General features: G+C 40.6%; 1 protein-coding gene across 1 annotated transcript; it reads right to left on the reverse strand.

Annotated features, from left to right (window-relative positions):
- Nucleotides 1–1,169: 1,169 nt before the first annotated feature.
- stard7.L (StAR related lipid transfer domain containing 7 L homeolog) lies at nucleotides 1,170–18,251 on the reverse strand. Its single transcript, NM_001097841.1, is given in 8 exon segments — nucleotides 1,170–5,239; nucleotides 5,554–5,638; nucleotides 6,200–6,299; nucleotides 9,562–9,644; nucleotides 10,714–10,824; nucleotides 10,916–10,965; nucleotides 14,642–14,802; nucleotides 17,979–18,251. Coding segments are annotated over 8 exon segments (993 nt in total). The 5' UTR covers nucleotides 18,206–18,251; the 3' UTR covers nucleotides 1,170–5,063.
- Between the last annotated feature and the right edge of the window lie 4,911 nt (nucleotides 18,252–23,162).

Here is a 23,162-nt window from a genome sequence, read left to right on the forward strand (position 1 = left end):
ACGCATTTTAGGACATCCTGTGGCTAAATACCCGTCCTGAGAAGGGAGGGTACAGGACGGAGGTGTGAGTGCAGATTTGGGCGATGAGTGACGGTAAAAGCACCCAATGTGCCATTCAGAAGGCATAGGACATCTCAGGAAGGACAGGTATTTAGCTGCAGGATGTCCTAAAATGCGTTCCCTACACATGTGCAGGGAATTGTGGGGTTTGGAGGATGCAGACTGAGGACAGATGGCTGATGATACAAAGTAACAGTAGTCAGCCAGCTCAGCATAGTAGTCAGACAGATCAGCAGGAGAGCAGGGGGCTAGGCTTAGGGAACTGTCAGAAACCATTAGAAATCATGAAAAGGCTGCATATTTTTTAAATGATGTATATTGCAAAGTTGCTTGTAATTATGTTTACTTTTCAAAAAGCTTAAGTTATGTTTTTGTGGCGTTCCCCTTTAATGGTTTTCATTGGCCATTCTTTCCCAAGATAGTGAATGTTTTACTAGAAGGAAATCTAATTGGAGTCTGGAGGAGTTGGCTGTCCATTATACCATAGCATCCTCTTTCTGCCATTTACGTGTAGCGTGATTTATTAATAAAAAAATCAAATTGTAGAATCAACCCCCCCCCATAATAAAGCAATAAAGACAGGAAGTCATGTTTGTACAAACGAGTACATTTAATCACTCACGCTTAAATTAAAAAGCAAAAAAATCTACCGGTAAAACAAATATAACAATGAAGAACGGGCTCTGAGCTTTTTCCCTTTGCTGTTCTGTACTGGCACGCTGTAGGCTACACTGGCTTTATTGAGTCATTCACAAGTATCAGTACCTCATGCTAAACACGACTGCACACAAGGCAGGCAATCATTTTGGTACATATATATATATACATTTAATCACTCACAAACGTTTAAAAAAATAATAATAATAATCTCCCGGTAGCACAAATGTAACATTAAAGGGGTGAGTAGTGCAAACACAGAAGGGACTGGGTTATGGATTTGGTAAATATTTGGCATGTCCTTGATGCACTTAGATCCTTACCCGGCCATGTGCAGGAGGTGCCATTATGCCCCCTGCCTTTCTCTCTAGCCCCATAAGCACCAAAGGCCAACTAAAGGCTGGAACACAGTTCAATTAGCAGAAGCTGTTCACCTGTTGCATTAAAAAAACTTTTTTTTTTTTTAACTAGTTTCCTACTATTTTCCTCCCAATGTTTGTCTCTCAATCAAGGCCATAAGTCTATGTCAGAAAACTGGTGATAATGAAATGGAACTCCTCCCCACCCAATCAACGACTAAATAAAATGCATTAAGTGAATTAAACCCATTAGGGCCTTCCCCCCGGCTAGAATCCAAATCGCCGGCGGGATGGCACTCGGAGCGATTTGTTTTCCGAAGTCGCCCGAAGTTTCCTCGTGAGGCAACTAATCTCCACCGAATCTCCACGTGTGTCTCTGCCCTTACCTGTGCTCTTCCCTTAATCGCCCAGCCAAATGAATTGCCCCCATTTATTGAACATTCTGCCAGCTGCTGCACCCTTTCTGTGATTTTGATATTTGCTAAGGAATCCTTGTCTACTGTTCCTATTGGCTAAACTGTGTGAGATGGAGCAGCATGAGTTAAAGCGGTTGTTCATCTTTAAATTAACTTTTAGTAGGATGCAGAGAGTGATATTCTGAGACAATTTGCAATTGGTTTTCATTTTTCATTAACTGTGGTTTTTGAGTTATTTAACTTTTTATTCAGTAATTCTCCAGTTTGCAATTTCAGCAATCTGTCTTGTAGGATCCAAATTCCGCTAGCAACCATGCATCGATTTGAATAAGAGACTGGAATATGAATAGCAGAGGCTTGAATAGAAAGATGAGTAATAAAAAGGGGCATATTTATCAAGGGTCAAGTTTCGAATTGAAAAACTTTGAAATTCGAATTCAAAAAGACCAAGTCGAAGTTCAATATTCTAATTTTTTTTCAAATTCGAATCGAATTTGGACTATTCCCTAGTACACAAAAAATAGCTTGAAATTCGAATTTTTTTCATTCGAAAAGTCACCTCGACCTTTGATAAATCTGCCCCTAAAGGTGTAGCCATACAGAGCATTTGTTTTTTCAGAGTCAGAAGGCAAATAATTCAAAAAACTATAAAAAAAAAGAAAAAATGAAGGCCAACTGAAAAGTTGTTTAAAATTAATTCTAACATACAAAAAGTTAACTTAAAGGTGAACCAGCCCTTTAGGCCCAGAGCTGTATTGACCGGTGCTATGAACCACCACCCCTATTAGGCAGTACCATGTTCCTGTCAATGATCAGTGCTACTTCTGAGAGGGACACTGTATTTCTGGGTCTGGGGAGGCCACAACAGCAGAGCTTGGGAACATTGCTCCGTCTCTCCAGAGCTCAGACTCCATGGGGAGGATTTCCTATGGAGAGTGTCACTTGGGGCATATATATTTTAGTTTTATTTAGGGATGAACCGTTTTGGATTTGGCCGAACCCCTGAATCCTTTGTGAAAAATCGGGCAAATACTGAATCTGAATTTGCATATGCAAATTAGGGGTGGGAAAGGGAAAACATTTTTACTTCCTTGTTTTGTGACAAGTCATGTGAATTCCCTGCCCCTAATTTGCATATGCAAATTAGGATTCGGATTTGGTTCAGCCGGGCAGAAGATTTCGCTGAATCCGAATCCTGCTGAAAAAGGCAGAATCCTGACTTTGGTGCATCCCTAGTTTTATTCCAGCGTTTAGTTCAACTTTGAACAAAGCAAACACACCTCACTGCTACCTACAATGATAGTTCACCTTTACATTTACTATAAGTATGATGTAGACATTAGTATTTTGAGATAATTTGCAATTGGTCTTGATTTGTTTCTGTTATTTAGCTTTTAATTCAGCAGCTCTCCTGTTTGGCATTTGAGCAGCTATTTGGTTGCTGGGGTCTAATGTACCCTAGCAACAAGGCAGAGGTTTGAATGAAAGAATTTAATATGAATACAAGAGTGAGGGAATAAGGAAGAAAGAGTAATATAAAAAGGAACAACACAATTGAAGCCTCACAGAGCAACAGTTTGCTGCTGGGGTTACTGACCCCCATTTCAAAGCTGAAAAAAGGCAGAAGAGAAAAAATAATAATCAAGAAGACCAATGGCAAAGTTGCTACGACTAGGACATTGTAGAACATGCTAAAAGTGAATTTAAAGTCGAACCACTCCTTTAATCCAAGTGTCTCCAATCTGTGCCCCCCAACCCCTTCATTTTCTGACCATTCCAGTAACAGGAGTTATACTTCTGGGTAATGGAGGGCAGGACAGAGAACTGGGAGACTGCTCCAACACTCACACAAAAAACTAGGAAACAGGTTGGTCCATTAGGAGTCATTACAGGCAATAATTGGCTCTCCCGTTCAGAGGAATCATTTACAATACAAGCCAAGAAATACAAACCAAGAGGGAAAGAAAAAAAAAAACTAAAAGCAGCATTTCTAAGTGCTGTGATTTCCTAGATTTATAATTTTGCTCTCAAAATGCTTTTTGGGGGTAAAATTGCACCTTTAAGCAATCGTTTCGTGCATTCCATGAATACGATGATTCATTTTTTTTTCCCTGTACAGGTGAGGGATTTGCAAGTGGCGGGTTTGTACATGGCTTTTAGCGTAGGTGGGATTTTAAAGCATGTTCCCCCTCCGAAGAATTTTGCTGGAGGAGGCAGCCTCCTTTAGTACAACACATACTGTACTTTTCTGTTCCTCAAGGTATTGCGCCGATAAACAACACCCCCCCTCACCCTTTTTAAATGATTCACAGCTAAGCGTATTGTAGTGAAGCGCATGCTGTTTGCACCCTCTATGAAATGTTATGCAGCTAATGGCTTGAGAGTTAATTAGCCCTTGGTATTTCAGTTGTTATACAGAAGTGCAGATCCCTGTCCCCACACCCCAAGTACAGATCAACTAAATGGCGCTCTCTGATCACAAGAGCGTACATAAACCATTCCCTATAAAGCTCGCAAACAGCTGAAACGTCAATGATTCTAATCTCCCGGGACTTTGTACAATCATTTCTTTGTGCACAATAATATCCATAAAAAAGGCAGTTTTCCTATTTATGCATTCAAGAGCAAAGTCTTTGAGTCAAACATCCAATCCAAGGTCTTGCCCTAAAGCACAGACTCCTTCATGCAAGCAGGTTAAGCTGGGACCCAGATTTAAGGCACTTCCCAGGGCCCTCAGAGAAGATATGATCATACATGCTCCCTGCTTGTCTTCCAGAATCTGCTGCTATTATTCAGTTATAACAGGTGTGCTGACAGGGCCCATAGTGAGGTTATAGTCTGCATAGGCAGAGACAAGTAAAACCTAGAATAGAAACAGTGACCAATACATCTGTTAACACCAATACAACTGCCAACTGAAAGAGATACCCAAAAAAAAGGCAGCCTGTACTACTAACTAACTCTTCAAGCAAGAGTCCTGCAGCAGGTCGGGTACCCGCAAAAAGCAGGTAACCTGTGGGTTGCGGGTATAGACGTGGGTCGGCGGTTCTGCGAGTCTTCTCAATAGCAAGTTTTACTCTTTTTTTCTGATCATGCCTACTTCCGATGATGTCACTTCCGGTTTACAATGACAGCACTTCCTGATTCTTGATGGTCAGTGGGTCGCGTATAAGGTACTTGCGGGTCCAAGCGGGTAAGAACGCGGTTACGGGTCGGGTTTAACAAATTGGTTCCGCGCAGGACTCTACTTCATGACCTCCCCCACCAATAGGGTTGCCATCTGGTCGGTATTTTACCGGCTTGGCGTGTAAAAATTAAGCTTGATGCCAATGTTATTAAAAAAATGGCAAGAATATAGGAAGGCCAGATTTTTTTTCCAGAAAAGGTGGCAACCCTACCCCCCAAGCTGTCCTTGTTCACAGTGCAAAATGTAATTATAAAGCCAAAAGGTGAACGAGTGCCTTGGATGGTGTTCAACAATGTTCCAGTTTCAGTTGGCCGTTGGTATAGCCAGTGCCATATTCAGTCCAAGCCCCAGACAATGAAATAAAGGAATATTCCTCTGGCGGCATTAGGCATATTCCATGTGTGGTGCAGGATGGGCAGCGGCGTTCTTCCTTTCCGGGCTGGCTCTGCTCTCGCTGCCACAATCCTGGGGGCGGAAGGAGATGTAATCTCTCACTTTAATCTCCTGGTTCTTAGCCTGCACAGTTGCCATATGTAATTTGTCCAGGAAATCCGGCATTCCTATAGCAACGGAGAGGGCACAAGTCTGGGTTAAGACCATAGTGAGCGTAGTTTATTGTATGCACAGTAAGGTTATTTATAAACACTGGGCAGTGACCCATAGCAACCAATCAGATGATCGCTATAAACGTTCAACCTGCAGCCGTCTGAAAAAGGCAAATTAGCTGATTAGCTGCTATGGATTACAACCCAGGGGCAAATTTGCCCAGTGTTTATAAATGAGCCCCATTGAATTCACAATAGTTTGGGCCTGGGAACTATAAATGAGGTTTATCAATAGTGCAATTGGCACATTATGTACAATTTAGACTTACCACTGGACACCATCCAGTTGACACAGTAGCGTGGGAATACAGTCTGAGGGTTGTCGCTGTAAGTCAGCAAGTAATCAAAACCATTCTGAGGGAAAAGAGGGCTCGGTTAAAGGGGAAGGAAAGGCTAAAATGAAGTAAGCTTTATGAGAAGGGTCTATATAACTAAACCAGTAAACCCTCAAAGAAATGCTGCTCTGAGTCCTCTGTCAAAAGAAACACTGCATTTCTTTCCTTCTATTGTGTACACATGGGCTTCTGTATCAGACTTCCTGTTTTCATCTTAAACCTCCAGGGCTAGGGCTTGAGCATGCTCAGTTTGCTCCTCTCTCCCTCTCCCTGCTGTAATCTAAGCCCAGAGTGAGCAGGGAGAGACTCAGGCAGGAAGTGATTTCACACCAAGCTAATATGGCAGCTGCTATCCTAAACAAACACAGCGTCTATAGCCGTTTACTCAGGTATGGAAAAGCATTCTGCAAAATAAATATAGTGTTATAGCTTGCACTATTGAGGCTAATCTATTGGCAATAAACTGCTTCAGTATGTTTCCTTCTCCTTTACACAATTTTTACCCTAGTGTAAGTCCTCCTCCTTTTTACTACAGGGAGTAGCTCAGTCATATTAACCCATAAGACTAATTTGCACCTACCTCATCAAAAGACGTGTGAGGCTGGATAACCATCTGGGACTGGTAATTGCGCACTCGGACATAATCTGGAGATTCCGGAATGGAGGGATGTTGCACCGCTCTGCAAAAAGAGACAGGCTCTCACTAGAGAGTAATAGTGACATTTTATCCTTTAAAATAATTAAGGATGCACTGAATCCAGAATTCTGACTTTTTCCGCAGGATTCAGAATCGGCCGTATCCTCATGCCTGGCCGCACGGAATCAGAATCCTAATTTGCATATGTAAATTAGGGGTGGGCAGGGAATTCGCATACCGTATATACTCGCGTATAAGCCGAGTTTTTCAGCGGCGCCGGCCGCTACCCACATGGCGGCCATGGGCGCCGCCATTTTGGGAGCGAACGCCGGCAGGGAAGGACGCGCCGCCCGGAGCTCCTGGACCTGCTCCGGGCGGCGTCACAGACAGTCCTGCTGGGGCCGGGTCACAGGGGGTCGCACTGCTGGGCATATCTACGGTATCTACGCCGGCAGGGAAGGACGCGCCGCCCGGAGAGTGGACACAGTGAACCGTCCTGCAGCTCTTTCACAGGGCCCCTGGCGGCCATTGTTAAAAGGTCCTAAAGCTTGATTCCAAGTTTGCCAGCAGCAGAGTGCTATCTGTGGAGCTGTACATGTACATATAAATTGCCTTGTCACTCCCCTTTCATTCTGTCATCATTACGCCAGGTACATAGGGCGGAGAACAATGCTGCCTGGCAAGTTCTTGCTGTTGTCAGATAGAAACATGCCAAGCTTGTGACTTATGGTGGGAGTCACAGGGAACTCCAACATTCAAATGTACTGGGTGCCAGTATGTGAGGTTCAATGGCTATTTATAACCTGGCCCACACTGATCCTTCTCAGGGTAAGCATATTTTTGCAGTGTCATGTTCCTGCTGATGGAATTATGGGGAGGCTCTTTTAAATAGTTTTAGATAGATTTCTATGCCATAAAACATGATTACACATTTACACATTCACATTTTGAAATCTGACATGGGGCCCCTAGGCTTATACACGAGTCAATACATTTTTCCAGTTTTCTTAGGTAAATTAGGTACCTCGGCTTATACACGGGTCGGCTTATACACGAGTATATACGGTAAGTAAAAAATATTTTTTTTCCACTTAGCAACTTTCAATACCCAGTGTTGGACTGGGCCTCCTAGAGCCCACCAAAAAACCTGACACCAAGGCTGTACCATATGGTATAAAAGTTATATAAGTTTAAGGTGGAGAGGAGACTGAAATAACAGGTGGCAGGTGGACCCAACTCTGTCAGTACCTAATGCTTTTGTCCGATATTCTAGACTGCTATTTAGAGTGCATGCTCTCTAGGACAGGGGCCTTCATCTCTGGCCTTCCTATAACTTCCTATAAATTGCTCAGATTACTTAAATATTCAAGATCTCCCCTTTTGAGAATAGAAAACAATAGTAAAAGAATCAATTATCTGGAAACCCGTTATCCAGAAAGCTGAATAATAAGTAATAATAAAATAGTACCTTGTACTTGATCCCAACTAAGATGTAATTAATCTTCAGTGGAAACAAACCCTGCCTATTGGGTTTATTTAAAGGAATTGTTCAGTATAAAAACTGGGTAAATAGATAGGCTGTGCAAAATAAAAAATGTTTCTAGTATAGTTAGTTAGCCAAAAATGTAATGTATAAAGGCTGGAGTGACTGGATGTCTTACATAACATAACAGAACAGAACACTACTTCCTGCTTTGCTGCTCTCTTGGTTTCCTCCGATTGGTTACCAGGCAGTAACCAATCAGTCACTTAAGGGGGGGCCACATGGGTCATATCTGTTGCTTTTGAATATGAGCTGAATGCTGAGGATCAATTACAGACTCACTGAATAGTTATGTCCCATGTGGTCCCCTTTAAAGTCGCTGACTAACTCAGTAGTGTTCTGGCTATTATGTTACACATCCAGTCACTCCAGCCTTTAAACATTACGTTTTTGGCTAACTAACTATATAAGATACATTTTTTATTTTGCACAGATCTATTTATCTTGTTTTTATTTTCACTCGGAACTGTTCCTTTAATGTTTAAATTATGTTTCAGTAGATGTGAGGTATGGCGATCCAAATAACAGAAAGATTCCTTATCAGGAAAAACCCAGGTCCAGAGAATTCTGGATAACAGGTCCCGAGCATTCTGGATAACAGGTCTCATACCTGTACATACGAAAAAGCACACCGGCACACAGGATTTGAAGCTGCAGGGCGAGCCCTGCACCTGCACTGCATTAAAAAATTGCAAGGGCTCGCCCTGCAGCTTCAAATCCTGTGTGCCGGTGTGCTTTTTCGTATCTACTTGAGAGGTTTGCCGATTCCTCCATCACCGGGCACCAGGTACTACCATATTGGACGGGTGTCGTGGGTGTGCGATTTCCTCTACAGCTACTCATACCTGTACAGCCACAAAGATGCAAGAGGTTTATTTTTAGCTTGGAGCCTGATGGGCAGCACTGGGGAGAGACTGGTGTGTAAATAGGTGTCAGGAACAAATGGCTCATTAGTCAATAATGTGTCCGGCACAAACAGGCCATGTGTCATATAGTGGTACTATCCACTCTCGTCTGTTGACTGAATAGCACATTATTCTTCATGTACAAACAGCAGAGAACTCACAGCTAATGTTCTCTCTTCTTCCAGCCATACAGCCTGTTCCCTTTACTTGATATAAACATCATAACGGAATAGATATGTCCATGATGAATAGCACTGACCAATAGACAGACGGGTAGGTGCGGGTGCACTGAAACGTGCAAAGATTTAACAAACAGTTGCATCATATCACACAGGCTGCTGGGTATTGTGAAGCTGGGACATTCAGTGCAAAACCTGCTCGTGACTATGTATCAATACAGGTGATGATGCAGCGCTGCTTATAAAATCCTGACCTCTTTACTTTAATTATTTGCTGGGCAGCTAAACAAGGAATGCATTAATAAGCAGATTATTCGTTAGCCTGCATTAAAGGACTGGTGCAACATGTCAGAGCTACCAATCAGATGTTTGCTTGGCTGCAATATGTAACTGCACTTGGTACAAACTGGTAGCTGTATTGATTTGTATTCTAAAGCCTAACAAATAGGATTCCAAATATTTGGGCCTAAACCAGGTGTTAAACTACGAAACCCAACTCTATGCAGAAAGTTGACCTAATGTGAAAGGGAGCAGGTTGGATGTCCCAGATGTCGATTTACAGTATATCCAAGGCCACGGTCTACAAAGAAGTGACCGGAGACATATTATAGGCTGTTCCCCCACAGTCAATTAAAATCTGTGGAACCAAAAAGGTTGGAATGCAGGAAAAGTACTTACCGAGACACTAATACCATAAGGTTGTTTTCCTGATCGACGTGATATTTCCTTACATAGACGTAATCCCGTGAATACATGGGGTACTGTCAGGAAAGACATATCTTGTATTGCCATTTTGCATGATAGATATAGAGAGATAGATAGATGATAGATACATAAATGATATAGAGAGATAAATAAATAATATAGATAGATGATAGATCAGGAGTGTCCAAACTACGGCCCGCAACCCATTTTTAATTGGCCCGGCACAAATTGCAAAAATATACAGAATATGGCCAGCACGTGAAACCTGGTGGTAGATTAGAAAAGGCAGATAAACACTGACGGTAATGGTCGGCCCTATATTGGATAAAGGGGGGGTGGATAGGACACTCCTTAATGCGTGTTGCTTGGCCCCATTATCCAATCAAACAAGGGCCGGCATTCCTCAGCTAATTAGTTCATTTAGGTCTCCATAGCCCAGCCCCTGGCTATTACTCCCGCCTCAGTGGTGACGTTCCACTCCGCTCACTACGGAACTTTAGGTATTATGGTCCTTTTCGCGCTCAGTAAAGAACTTACCGAAACTCTGCTTGCGCTTCTCTTCAGAAACTCGCTTCTGCTCCTCTTTAGAAAAGGCAACAAACAAGGTGACGATCCATCGCGCGGCGCTCGATATCTCCTCCCTGCCTTCCTTACAGGAGATAGCCAGGGAGGAGAAGTCAAGCGCTGCACGATGGATCGTCGCCTTTTCTGAAGAGGAGTTTTGGTAAATTATTTCTTAATAAAGGCTTTGCGATTTTAAAGTTTAATTTGTCTTGGTGTTTTTTGTTGTTTTTTTTTTCAATGTATACTAACAAATTTTTTTGAAAAAAATGTAGATGTTACTGGTCCTTTAAGTAGGAGAAACAACAGCTTATCTGAAAGTAGTTCCGCCATGAAGTGCTGGCTCTTTCTGAAAGCACGGGATCAGGCACAATGCCCCGAGATGGCTTCATACGCACCAATATTACAACTAAAAAATCTATCTATTTGTTGGTTCAGAAATAACATTTTATATAGCAGAGTGAATTATTATATGATGTATAACCTCTGTAAAGTGCTGTGGAAAATGCCAGAGCTATCAATCGAGGAAAATATTAAACTGCTGCTACTAAAAAAAATACTTACAGGAAAGTGAGTAACCCAGTGAATGATTTCTGATCCAGACTCTCCATCTCGCTCAATGACATCCAGTTTAATAACCAGTGCATCCCATTTCTTACGGTATTCTGTATCCAGCTGTGGTGGGGGGGGGATGGACAATGGACAATAGTTATAACCAGCCTTTAAACTCAGGAGTATAAGGGATACAGAATAAGGGTATTACTACCTGAACGTTAAAGAACTGACGAGGGGTGACGTCTCTGTATGACCCAAACACTACAACGAGAAAGGGAGCTTGGTATTAGTCATTTCTCTTGTATTCATATCATATGTATAAGCAACAGCACATGGGAACACATGGAACATCCTTATAACCAGTTACTGTTATGTATTTAACACAATAAAATACACAGTGCACAATAAATACTGTATACGGCCCACACAGGGTGACAATGGGTGCCACCCCAGAACGAGCAGTTTATATCCCAGTATACACTGCCTTAATGATGGCTGTCCGACCAATATCTATTGGACAGGTTTAAAAACCCCATCAGACAAACAAGAACCACTTAAAAAAGTTAACTTTTAGTTAATGTAGAGAGTGATATTCTGAGACAATTTGCAACTGGTTTTCATTTGTTATTATTTGTGTTTTTTTGGGTTATTTAGCTTTTTATTCAGCAGCTCTCCAGTTTGCAATTTCAGCAATATGGTTGCTAGAGTCCAAATTACCCTAGCAACCATGCATTGATTTGAATAAGAGACTGGAATATGAATAGGAGAGGCTTGAATAGAAAGAAGAGCAATACAAAGTAGCAATAACAATACACATGTAGCCTTACAGAGCATTTGTTTTTTTAGATGGGGTCAGTGTCTCCCCCCCCCCGTCCCACTTGAAAGCTGGAAAGGGTCAGAAGAAGGTAAATAAATCAAAAACTATAAAAAAGAAATAATGAAGCCAATTGGCTGTTCTATGGCATACGTAGAGTTAACTGAAAGGCGATTCACCCGATTAACCTTCAATCTTCTATTACTTTTGTTGCTTGTTTCTGTACATTTGTTAACTCTCTTTTAAAAAAAAAAGAGAGCCCTGTACAGTGTCATTTATGGAAAAACTTCTTTATGTGGTTTAGTTGGGGATTCTGCTTTTTTCTTGATATGATATTAATATGATGTAGAGAGTGCTTTTCTGAGACAGTTTTCATTTGGTTTTCAATTGTTATTTGTGGTTTTTGAGTTATTTAGCAGCTCTCCAGTTTGTAATTTCAGCAATCTGGTTACTAGGGTCCAAATTACCCTAGCAACCATGCACTGATATGAATAAGAGACTAAAAAGTAGCAATATCAATAAATTTGTAGCTTTACAGAACATATATTTTTTTGGATGCGGTCAGCGACCCCCATTTGAAAGCTGGAAAGAGTCAGATGAAGAAGGCAAATGTTTCGACTAAAAAAAAAAAAAAAAGATACGATGAAGACCAGTTGCAAAGTTGCTTAGAATTAGCCATTGTATAACATACTGAAAGTTAACTTAAAGGTGAACCACCCCTATAAGGAACACAACCCCCCAGTCAATGCTATAAAACGAGGGCTTTGCCAATTCAGGGGGGCTGTACCATTAAACTGTTTTTGTCAAAGGCAGCCTATGGAAAATGTCTGCTTCCCAGCAGGTGAGATGTGGTACTGCAAGTGACAACTACAATCATATAAGAAATGTCCAGAAAACAAATTAACCAGAAGAGCTCAACATAATATCTGCAACTTGATATGACTGTATGTGAAGAGTATGGCAGGGAGTTCGAGAAAAGTCCAAAGGGTAAATGTTTTAGGGATAACTGGAAGAATATATCAGCAGACAATAATAGTATACACACCCTGGGTCTGAACATGTCGGCCAATATTTCACAATATAGAAGCAGACTTGTATGTGCAGACTGGAGTGCCATGGCCAGTAACTGTACCTATTTGTTGTACCCAAGGGCATTATTGCTATGTTTGCACACACAGATACTACAGATAGGGATAGTGATAACGGTTATTTATTAACTGCACTGTGAATATTAATGTAAACTAATGCAAAGCATAAAGTGACCTCTACACACGCGAGACAGAACATACACACTGATATCTGATGGGAGATAAAGTCATTTCAGAGGACAGTCTGGAGGTGAATTTAGGAAAATCAAAACAATGGCTTTAATTAACCAATAAGATGATAGAAAGATAGATATGGAGATATATAGATGATGAGATAGATAATGAGATAGCAACCAATCAGATCTTTGCTTTTGTTTTATAACTTATAGGTGTTTTCTATCAACTAGCTGATGCGGTCCAGAAAAATTAAACCTCCCCGATCGATATCTGGCTGATTTCTGGCCAGATATCGACCGGGAGACCCGTCAGAAACTACCATACACTGGCAGATAAGCTCCCGAATCGATCTAAAGAACCAATATCGGCAGCTTTAATCTGCCTGTGTATGGCCACCTTAAGATAGGAACTGCAAGGAAGCAGGAGTTGGAGAGGATCACTTTTGATCAGGAAGATGCAGACATTGTCAGCAGGTAGAAAGTTTCACGTAGGACAATTTGCAACTGGTTTTCATTTTTTATTATTTTATTATTAGTAGGGTTGCTATGGTCGAACTGACCCTAGCAACCATGAAATGATTTGAATAAGAGACAGGAATATGAAAGGGTTTGAATATAAAGATGAGTAATACAGAACATTTTTATTTAGATGGGGTCAGTGACCCCCAGTTGATAGCTGGAAAGAGTCAGAAGAAAAAAAAGGCAAATAACTAAAGACTATCAAAACTAAATAATGAAGAGCTACTTAGAACTGTCCGCTCTATAACATACTAAAAGTTAACTTCCACCCCTTGTTCACCTTTAAGTAAGCTTTTCGAATACAATGGAATGGCCAATTCTAAGCAACTTTTCCATTGGTTTTCATTATTTGTTTTTCTATAGTTTTATAATTATTTGCCTTTTTCTTCAGACTCTTTCCAGCTTTCAGATGGGCGTCGCTGACCCCCCTCTAAAAGCAAATGCTCTGTACGGCTACACACTTATTATTACGGCTACTTTTTTATTGCTCATCTTTCTACTAAAGTCCTCTCCTATTCATATTCCAGGCTCTTCTTCAAATCAATGCATGGTTGCTAGAGTAATTTGGACCCTAGCAACCAGATTGTTTATAATGCAAATTAAAGAATAAAAAGCTAAATAACTCAAAAACCTTAAATAATAAAAAATAAAAACCAATTGCAATTTGTCTCAGAATATCCCTCTCTATGTCATACTAAAAGTTAACTCGAAGGTGAACAACCCCTTTAAATGGGTAGCAGTTAACTTTTAGTATGTTAAAGAGTGGACAGTTCTAAGTAGCTCTTCATTATTTATTTTTGATAGCCTTTAGTTATTTGCCTTTTTTTCTTCTGACTCTTTCCAGCTATCAACTGAGGGTCACTGACCCCATCTAAATACAAATGTTCTGTATTACTCATCTTTATATTCAGACCCTTTCCTATTCATATTCCTGTCTCTTATTCTCTGTCACCATCACGTGACTTTTCTCGGCTCGCCATCTTAATCTTCTGACTGGAGAAGCGTCAAAAGTCTTTCCTTTTACAACTTCCTTTCTTCTGACTGTAGCAGACAGCTGAAATTAACTGCAGGTAGCGCTATTGTTTAAATGTCATTCTGTTACCAGTGTCAAAACAACTAAAATGAATGTGTTAAGGGCAGAGTATAGCAGCAATTATAGAAAAACATTTTCTGGCCTTAGGCGGCAATTACACAGGCATGTTGCACTCAAGCATCATTGTTACAGTCAACAACAGCTGGACTATTCTATAAGAATAAATGCCAGTGCTGAAGTCAATAAAAACAATTGCCCAGGGTCTGACCAATCAGACTCTCTAGCTAATGGCAGAGCCCACTGTTACCTCTGTACTGGTACAGGTGTGTCCCTTCAATTGGGCGCCTCCACAGTTTGAAATCCTTTTTGTCCACAACCAGTTCCCATCCCTGGTCTTCAGTGTCGGTAGAAGTCTGTCCCCGGATCGTATCAGCCCCCGGCCTCATGCGCTTCATGTCCTCGGCTGGCCTGCAGGGGGCACATGCAAACACTGAGTCAGGCGGCTAACAAAAACAATTCTCAAACTTTCCTAGGCCCCATCGTCCTTAGGGTCAGGTCACACTGGGCGTTTTGGGGAGATTTGGTCGCCTGGCGACTAATCTCCTTGTTTTTGTGGCGACCAATCTCCCCAAACGCCTTCCCTCACTCTGTGCCGTATAAAATGAAAAAAGCGCTGGTGCTAATGACACGTGGCGATTCGTTTTTTCGAGCGACTTCGGAAAATGAATTGCCGCGTGTGATTAGCACCAGCGTTTTTTCATTTTAGCCGGCGCAGTCAGGGAAGGCGTTTGGGGAGATTGGTCGCCGCAAAAACGAATCTCCCCAACGCCCAGTGTGGCCTGACCCTTAAGGTGCATCAGTTAGTGAAAGTGCTTAGTGCTAGGTAATTTGTGCAATCAATTCAATGCTAGCGTGACAACCAATTCATTTATCGATATAACCATCAATTAATTTATGAATTCATTTAATCATCAACTATAGTTCATTAATTAAAGTGCCTGTACTTCAATATAATATCAAGTAATTATGAATTCATTTTAAATCATCCATTAATTAAGGTGCCAGTGCTAATACATATCAGATTATTTAAAAGGAACTTTACTTTAAGTTCCTTTTAAATCATTTTTAAATAAAGTTCCTTTTAAATAATCTGATATTTATTAGCAATGGCACTGGCATATTTATTAGCACTGGCCTCAAAAAGTTTAGTTTTTTCCAGGCTGGGGGCAGGCCACAGGCTTTTGTTTGGTGTATTACAAATTTACCTGCAGCTACATTGCTGGTAAATTTGCAATACCGGCCCCGGCCTTGGCAGGTGTTTTTCCGGTTAGGCCGGTAAAATACCGGCCGGGTGGCAACACTACTCCCAATATACAGTACACATAGAATAGAAATGTCACAATATAAGGCTGATTAGTAATTAATACAGATAATTACTACATGGCAGCACAGAAACCAGTGCAATTAGCATCAGAATTTAATAATCAGCCCTGTAGCATCAGCTTATATTACAGACCAACCTCATTTTCTGCTGGATAATTAGTGACGAGCCCTAAGCTTAGCTTCTCAACAGCTGCTCAGAGCCCACTGAGCATGTGAGTGTCACAGACACTTTCCAAGATGGTGACCCCCTGTGACAAGTCCTGGATCATTGCTGCTATTGACAAGCTGAAACTTTAGGCTAGTGCAATAAGTTCAGTCTATAAAATATGCAATTTTTCGCCAATTATTTTTAGGGTTTAGTTCTCCTTTAAATTAACTGCTGCTATGATGTAAAGAGGGATATTCTGAGACAATTCGCAATTGGTTTTAATTTTTTTAGTTATTTAGCTTTTTATTCAGCAGCTCTACAGTTTGCACCAGTGGGATCACCTGACTATAGCTGGGAAGGGTGGGAGCTACAACATGGAGCTGGTCACTGCTCGTTTATAACTATAACAAACAAGGGAAAGTTGTGCTCACCACACAGGTGATCCCACTGGTGTCTAATAAAAGGGCAGCCAAGTTTGGGAGGTTTACTTTGAAAGCAGCAAGTAAGTTGCAGGTAAAACTTAGTCCCTTTGTAAAATGTATAATGAAGCAATAGAATTCTTAATGAATCAGATGAAAATTGAGTTTAGGACTGGCCAGATATGGGATGACTTTGACGTAGTTGGCCAGCTTAAATATATTGCAATATATGGACAAACAATCCCTGTGTTGTTTAAAGGGTAAGGCATTTTTTAGTAGCACTATGCACAAAATGTCGCTGTCTTAAATATATTGATAATGGGTTGAGTGCAGAGGACTCTTGTATTTGTCTATATGTATTTTGTGGTCACAGCCTCATTGCACCCCCGCCTAATGTTTTTAAAAAATAGTGGTGAGCACAACTTTCCCTTGTTTGTTATATATATATATATATATATATATATATATATATATATATATATATATAGTGAATAAAGTACCCCCTCTTGTGAATTATATAGTGAATAAAGTACCCCCTATTGTAAAATATAAGGATATTATAAGTTACCGAGGAGTTTCAATGACATCAGAACTCACCGTTTATAACTAATGACATCAGAACTCACCGTTTATAAGGATATAATTTACAGGATATTCATGGCTTTTGTGTATTATATAGTGAATAAAGTACCCCCTCTTGTAAAATATAAGGATATTATAAGTTACCGAGGAGTTTCATGACCATATAAAAACACGAGGCCGAAGGTCATGAAACTCCGAGGTAACTTCTAATATCCTCATATTTTACAACTGGGGGTACTTTATTATAATACACAAGTTTCAGTGAGTCATGTGACAGAAATTACATCAGAACTCACCGTTTATAAGGATATAATTTACAGGATATTCATGGCTTTTGTGTAAATATATATATATATTTTATACACAAAAGCCATGAATATCTTATCCTTATAAACAGTGAGTTCTGATGTCATCAGTTATAAACGGTGAGTTCTGATGTCATTTCGGTCACATGACTCACTGAAACTTGTGTATTATAATAAATAAAGTACCCCCAGTTGCAAAATATGAGGATATTAGAAGTCAACTCGGAGTTCCTCGGAATTCAGCCTCGTGTTTTTATATGGTCATGATAGAAAGAGAAGGGTTACAACAGGCCAATACACAGTAGAGAATACAGCAGTCCTATGCGCTGGATGTTCTGGGTTACCATGAATTCGTTCTTTGTTTGCAGCCCACCCCACGACTGGACAAATCCAACTCCTTCTGGGTGGGACCCATAATCAGGTGGGATGGGAGATGTGTAGCAGAAGGTCAGTGCATGGGGTGCAGGATAAAGCAGCCAATCACACAGCCAGAAATACAAGCATTACATGCAACTGCCAGGGACCCTGAGGACTTAGCAAGTGTCAGCAAATGGAAAAAGCAGAAGTAGAAGTCCCTGCAGAAATGACACTTGTATCTGTACTAGTGAAACACACACACAGGCTGCACAGACTAGTACACTAGTACACATAGAGAATACTGCCAGTGATCTAGACTACTGCACAATGGCTCCAGTTAAAGCTGTACCGATTGAAGGCAGAACTGTACAGAGCAGCTGCAGGGGTTGCTGGGAGTAGTAGTTATACAACAGGGTCAGTTAGAATGCACGCCTGTTCTCTATACTTGACCTTATGATCTCCTCTTCTCGAACTCGCTCCTCATCCCATAAGAAGGCCCCGGTGAGCGCTGCCAGGAGTCTGCCCGTCTTCCCAGGCCTGTTACTGTACCGTAGCCCGCGGACGAGGGCCCGAGTGTTGCGCTGCTTTGTGCATCCATTCCAGCACAGGTGCGGCAGGCGGTAGCGCAACCAACCCAGGACACCGGCTGAAGCCCCTCGAAAAGCCCGCTGCCACATCCCGGCCCGCAGCATGCCAGAAGCACTGTGGCCAAGGGAAACGCCCAGCCGCGATCTGATTGGATGACCTTTCTAGCAAGCGCGTGCTTATTGGATATCCTGCATATCAATCAGTGATTAGCTCTGCAAGCCAGGGGTTTGTTCAAGGGCAATAGAGGGATAACGTGACAGAGCACGTGAACGCAGCCATCTTACTTGGGGAGTAAGATGCAACCGGCAATGTTACTAAAGGAAAAAAAATGTAGTATATAGCCGGCCATATTACTGGGGAAATAAGAAAATTATATTATATCGTCGGTCATATTAATGGGGGACTGAGCAGAGAAAAATGTTATCGAACGACTTTGGATTTAGAAAAGTTATGGGCACATTAGGGTGGAATTTATTACTTTAGTAATTATGCAAGTCTCTAGTCACTTATATGTATGCGCTTTGCAAATATGTGCTTAGTTCCCCTTTAGAGAGAAAGAGACTAGTGGGAAGACAATTGCTCAGGATTGTGCTGAGAAAATCTATGTAACAGGATTAGTTATAATGAACACCAATTGTTTTATTGCTACAGCTTTTCACTGGGAAAATTATTGAGATAAAACATTAAAATGTGTTGATGTTTATGTGTAATAAAAGGTTAGAAAATAATCATTGGGTTGCTTATTTGTTAAGCGCTACCCAACAGGTCTCACCTTTAAATTAATGTTTAGTATGATGCAGAGAGGGATATTCTGAGACAATATGCATTTGGTTTTCATTTTTTATTATTTGTGGTTTTTGAGCTATTTAGCTTTTTATTTATCAGCTCTCCGGTTTGCAATTTCAGCATTGTGGTTGCTAGTATTCAAATTCCCCTAGCAACCATGCACTGATTTGAATAAGAGACTGGAATAGGATAATAGTAGCAGCCTTACAGAGCATTTGTTTTTTTTTTGTTTTTTAGATGGGTTCAGTGACCCCCATTTAGAAAGAGTCAGAAGAAACAAATTAATTCAAAAACTAGAATTAGCCATTCTATAGCATACTAAAAACTAGCTTAAAGTGGACCTGTCACCCAGACACAAAAAGCTGTATAATAAAAGTCCTTTTCAAATGAAACAGTAAATCCAGTTTCTATTTTTTATTAAAGCATTGATAGCTGTTGTAAACTCAATTAAAATCTAAGCTGTCAATTAAATATTGCCTGCCCCTCCTCCATACCTTAGGCATAGAGGCGGGGCAGTCAGTTACTTTCACTTTCCATTCAGCGATTCCTAGATGTCACTGCTCTCCCCACATTCCCCCGTTCTCTTCAATGTTTAAAGAAGAAGGAAAGGCATCATACCCTTGGGGGTGCCAAATGTTAGCTTGAAAAAAGGCGATTGTGAGCCTGAAACGTCGCTGCTGTTTGTCTGTCTTGAAATAAGCCCTTTTGGAATAAAGGCCTTTTAAGAATATATCTCACGTGTGGTGCGGTCTGTTCATCAAATGTTAGGCACCCCCAAGTGATTGTATTGACTTACCTGAAACCCCGGGCCGGTGCTCCTATCAGCAGAAAATTGCACCGGCCCAGGATTATACAAGTGAGCACCATGGAGCGATCCTCTTCAGTCTACTTCTTTCTTCAAATTTCCCAGGGCAGACGCATGCGCAGTTAAACGAAACTTTAACAAAACTTTTCGTTAAAGTTCAGCTTTCATTCTATTGCGCATGCACAGCCGCATGAAGAAGGAGGAAGACGGAAGTGGATCGCTCCGTGGTTCTCGTTGGTATAACCTGGGGCCGGTGCAGTTTTCTGCTGAAAGGAGTGCCGGTTCGGGGTTTCAGGTAAGTCAATACAATCACTTGGGGGTGCCTAACATTTGGCACCCCCGAGTGTACGATGCCTTTCCTTCTACTTTAATTGTGTAACCAGTACATGGGGATGGACATCAGGTCCCCCATCCTGGTGCACAGCAGCTTGTTTATATGAACGATAGCGTTTCAGAAACAAACACATCAGTTTTACCAATGCAGGGCAACGGGACATGATATTTTCCGGAATTTGAAACACTTTTGAGGTTACTGTGCCTTTAAGTTTTAGCAAGCAGGGCAATTTTTGGTGCTGAGAAAACAACCCATGTTTCATTAGCCATAAAACCGACAGTAGCCACCTTTGTTGTCGCTGATCCTATAAATTCCATTTCTTACATGCACACACCCCAAAGTATTAACAACATGAAACAATATAAATGTATCTTTTTTATTAAAAAAAAAAAAAAGAAAAATGCAAAGCAGCATGATTAGAACAAACAAACAGCAGGTTGACAAAACAAGTTATTCCCTTAAAACCAGGATGTCAAAATGTTGGTCTTCCAGGTGTTGTGACTACCAGTCCCAGCATGCTCAGGGAGAGCAGCAAATCACAACAGCTGAAAGGCCACCAGTATGACATCCCACACTTGCAACACACAAACGAAATTCAATGGATATACATTGCCAGATATGTGGTTTTTAAAATAAACAAGTGCTCGTGTTAATTTGCTCCTGTAAGGCTGAGGCCTGATTGGTTTTCTTCATCTCTGCAAAAACATTTGCTTGCCATGGTTGCAGCCAGATGTGTGTGTGTGTTGAGACACTTCTCCTAAATTTCACTGCAGGCTGAGGGGGAGAAGCTGAATTGCCTGTGCCCGTGGCTGGTTTTTGCTGTGGCTGGATGTTCATTAGTTATGAACATAAGACCCCCCTAGATTATTACTGCAAGCTTTTGTATTGATCTGCTTTAATATCTGATTATAGAACTTCATCAACACTACAGATACACCGAATCCCTATTTTTGGGATAGGGATTCCCCGAATCTGAATCTTGAACTTAATCTTATGTAGTAATTATCTGTATTAATTACTAATCAGCCTTATATTGTGACATTTCAGTAAGTGACAGCAGCACAGAGCTTGTGCAGTGAATCAGCAGAAAAGAAGATGGGGAGCTACTGGGGCATCTTTGGAGACACAGATCTTTACTGCTAAAGGGCTGTGATTGCCTTGGGCTGGTAAAGAAGCACAAAACATAATGTACAACATTTATATCTACTTCTTTAGTTAAGCTTTAGTTCTCCTTTAAGTAGTTTTAAAGGTTCAGCCAGACTCTTGAATTTCACAGAACTGAAATTCTGTGAAAGGGGTTGTTCACCTTTGAGTTAACTTACAGTATGATGTAGAGAGTGATATTCTGAGATAATTTGCAATTGGTTTACTTTTTTTTTTTTTATTATTTGTGGTTTTTGAGTTATTTTTTTATTCAGCAGCTCTCCAGTTTGCAATTTCAGCAATCTGGTTGATAGGGTCCTAATTACCCTAGCGACCATGCATTGATTTGAATAAGAGACTGGAACATGAATAGGAGAGGGTCTGAATAGAAAGATGAGTAATAAAAAAAGTTGCAATAACAATACATTTGTAGCCTTACAGAGAATTTGTTTTTAGATGGAGTCAGTGACCCCCATTTGAAAGCTGAAACAAGTCAGAAGAAAAAGGCAAATAATTAAAAAACTATAAAAAAAATAAATAATCAAGAACAAATGAATAGTTGCTTAGAATCATCCATTCTATAACATACTAAAAGTTAACTTAAAGGTGAAGCACCACTTTAAAAAGGCTTGGATTCGGACAAATTCAAGATTCGGTGCATCCCTAATTGACATACAGATCATTAGCCCATCAGGGTCAATTCTAAATACTGAAACAGTAATATGCATGGATTTCAAAGCAGATAAACCAGGGATAAGCCAGATTTTGTGACTGAACTACAAATCTCAGCATCCACCAGCCAGTTCTGCTGATGAATGTTTGATGGTCTATGTATATGAAGCTGGAGAGCCAAGGGCTGTAACGCCAGTGGAAAGGGTTAACCTACCCATAGTGCAGCCATGAAACATTTATGCATATAAAATGGAATTATTTAAATTAAATGTTTCATAGGCAGCAAGGCATTTCCGGCACAACCTTTTTGGCATTCCAATGAACTGGTTGCTGCTTATGAAAAATAAATTCAGAGATATCTGGCTTCATGGCATTGTTTCTGATTTCACTAGATCTGTGAGCAGAATTTACAGCTAAAATCTTAGTTGCACTATGCCAATCGCTTCAGCTTACAAATAACAGGACCTTTTGGGTACAGGACTAGAAGACCAAATTGTTGCATATAAAAACAAAAATTATTTATCAATGAACCACAATCAAATTTTAAGAATTTAAATAAAACCCATTGTAGCTCATTTATCAACACTGGGCAGTAACCCATAGCAACCAATCTAATTACTTTGTTGTTTTTTTGTTTTTTTCAGCCAGCTGCAAGTAAAATATTGAAAGCAAAAATATGATTAGTTGCCATTGGTTTGCCCATTGTTAAAAAAATGACCTCCAATTATGTTTGAAAACATGTCTAACACAGCTAAACATTTTCACTGGCTGCAATATTTAAAAAAAAAACCTATGGGCTGCCCACTCATTCACTAGTACAGTCAAGGACATAAATAATGCATTGGAATAGAAGTAATGCTGTACCAAGTTCTCAGGTAATGCCTACAAAGCAGTACAGGTATGGGACCTGGGGCTTTCCAGATAACGGATCTTTCTGTGATTTGGATTTTCCTATGTCTTTAAAAATCTACTAGAAAATCATATCAAAAATTAAACAAACCCAATAGGCTGATTTTCCTTCCAATAAGGATTAATTATATCTTAGTTTGGATCAAGTACAAGCTACTGGTTTATTATTACAGAGAAAAAATATATACTTTTTTAAATTCTGGATTATTTGATTATAATGGAGTCCATGGGAGACGGCCTTTCAGAGCTTTCTGGATAGCGTGTTTCCAGATAACGGATCCCATACCTGTATATCGGAAACAGTAGCGTGCCATTAGTCTGCCGCGGGAATCTTGTATTCCACAAGGGAAAACACATATCGTGTGAATCAGAGGGGGGGGAAAAAAAAAACACCAAA

Source organism: Xenopus laevis, chromosome 3L, assembly GCF_017654675.1.
Source record: "Xenopus laevis strain J_2021 chromosome 3L, Xenopus_laevis_v10.1, whole genome shotgun sequence".
Lineage (NCBI taxonomy): Eukaryota > Metazoa > Chordata > Amphibia > Anura > Pipidae > Xenopus > Xenopus laevis.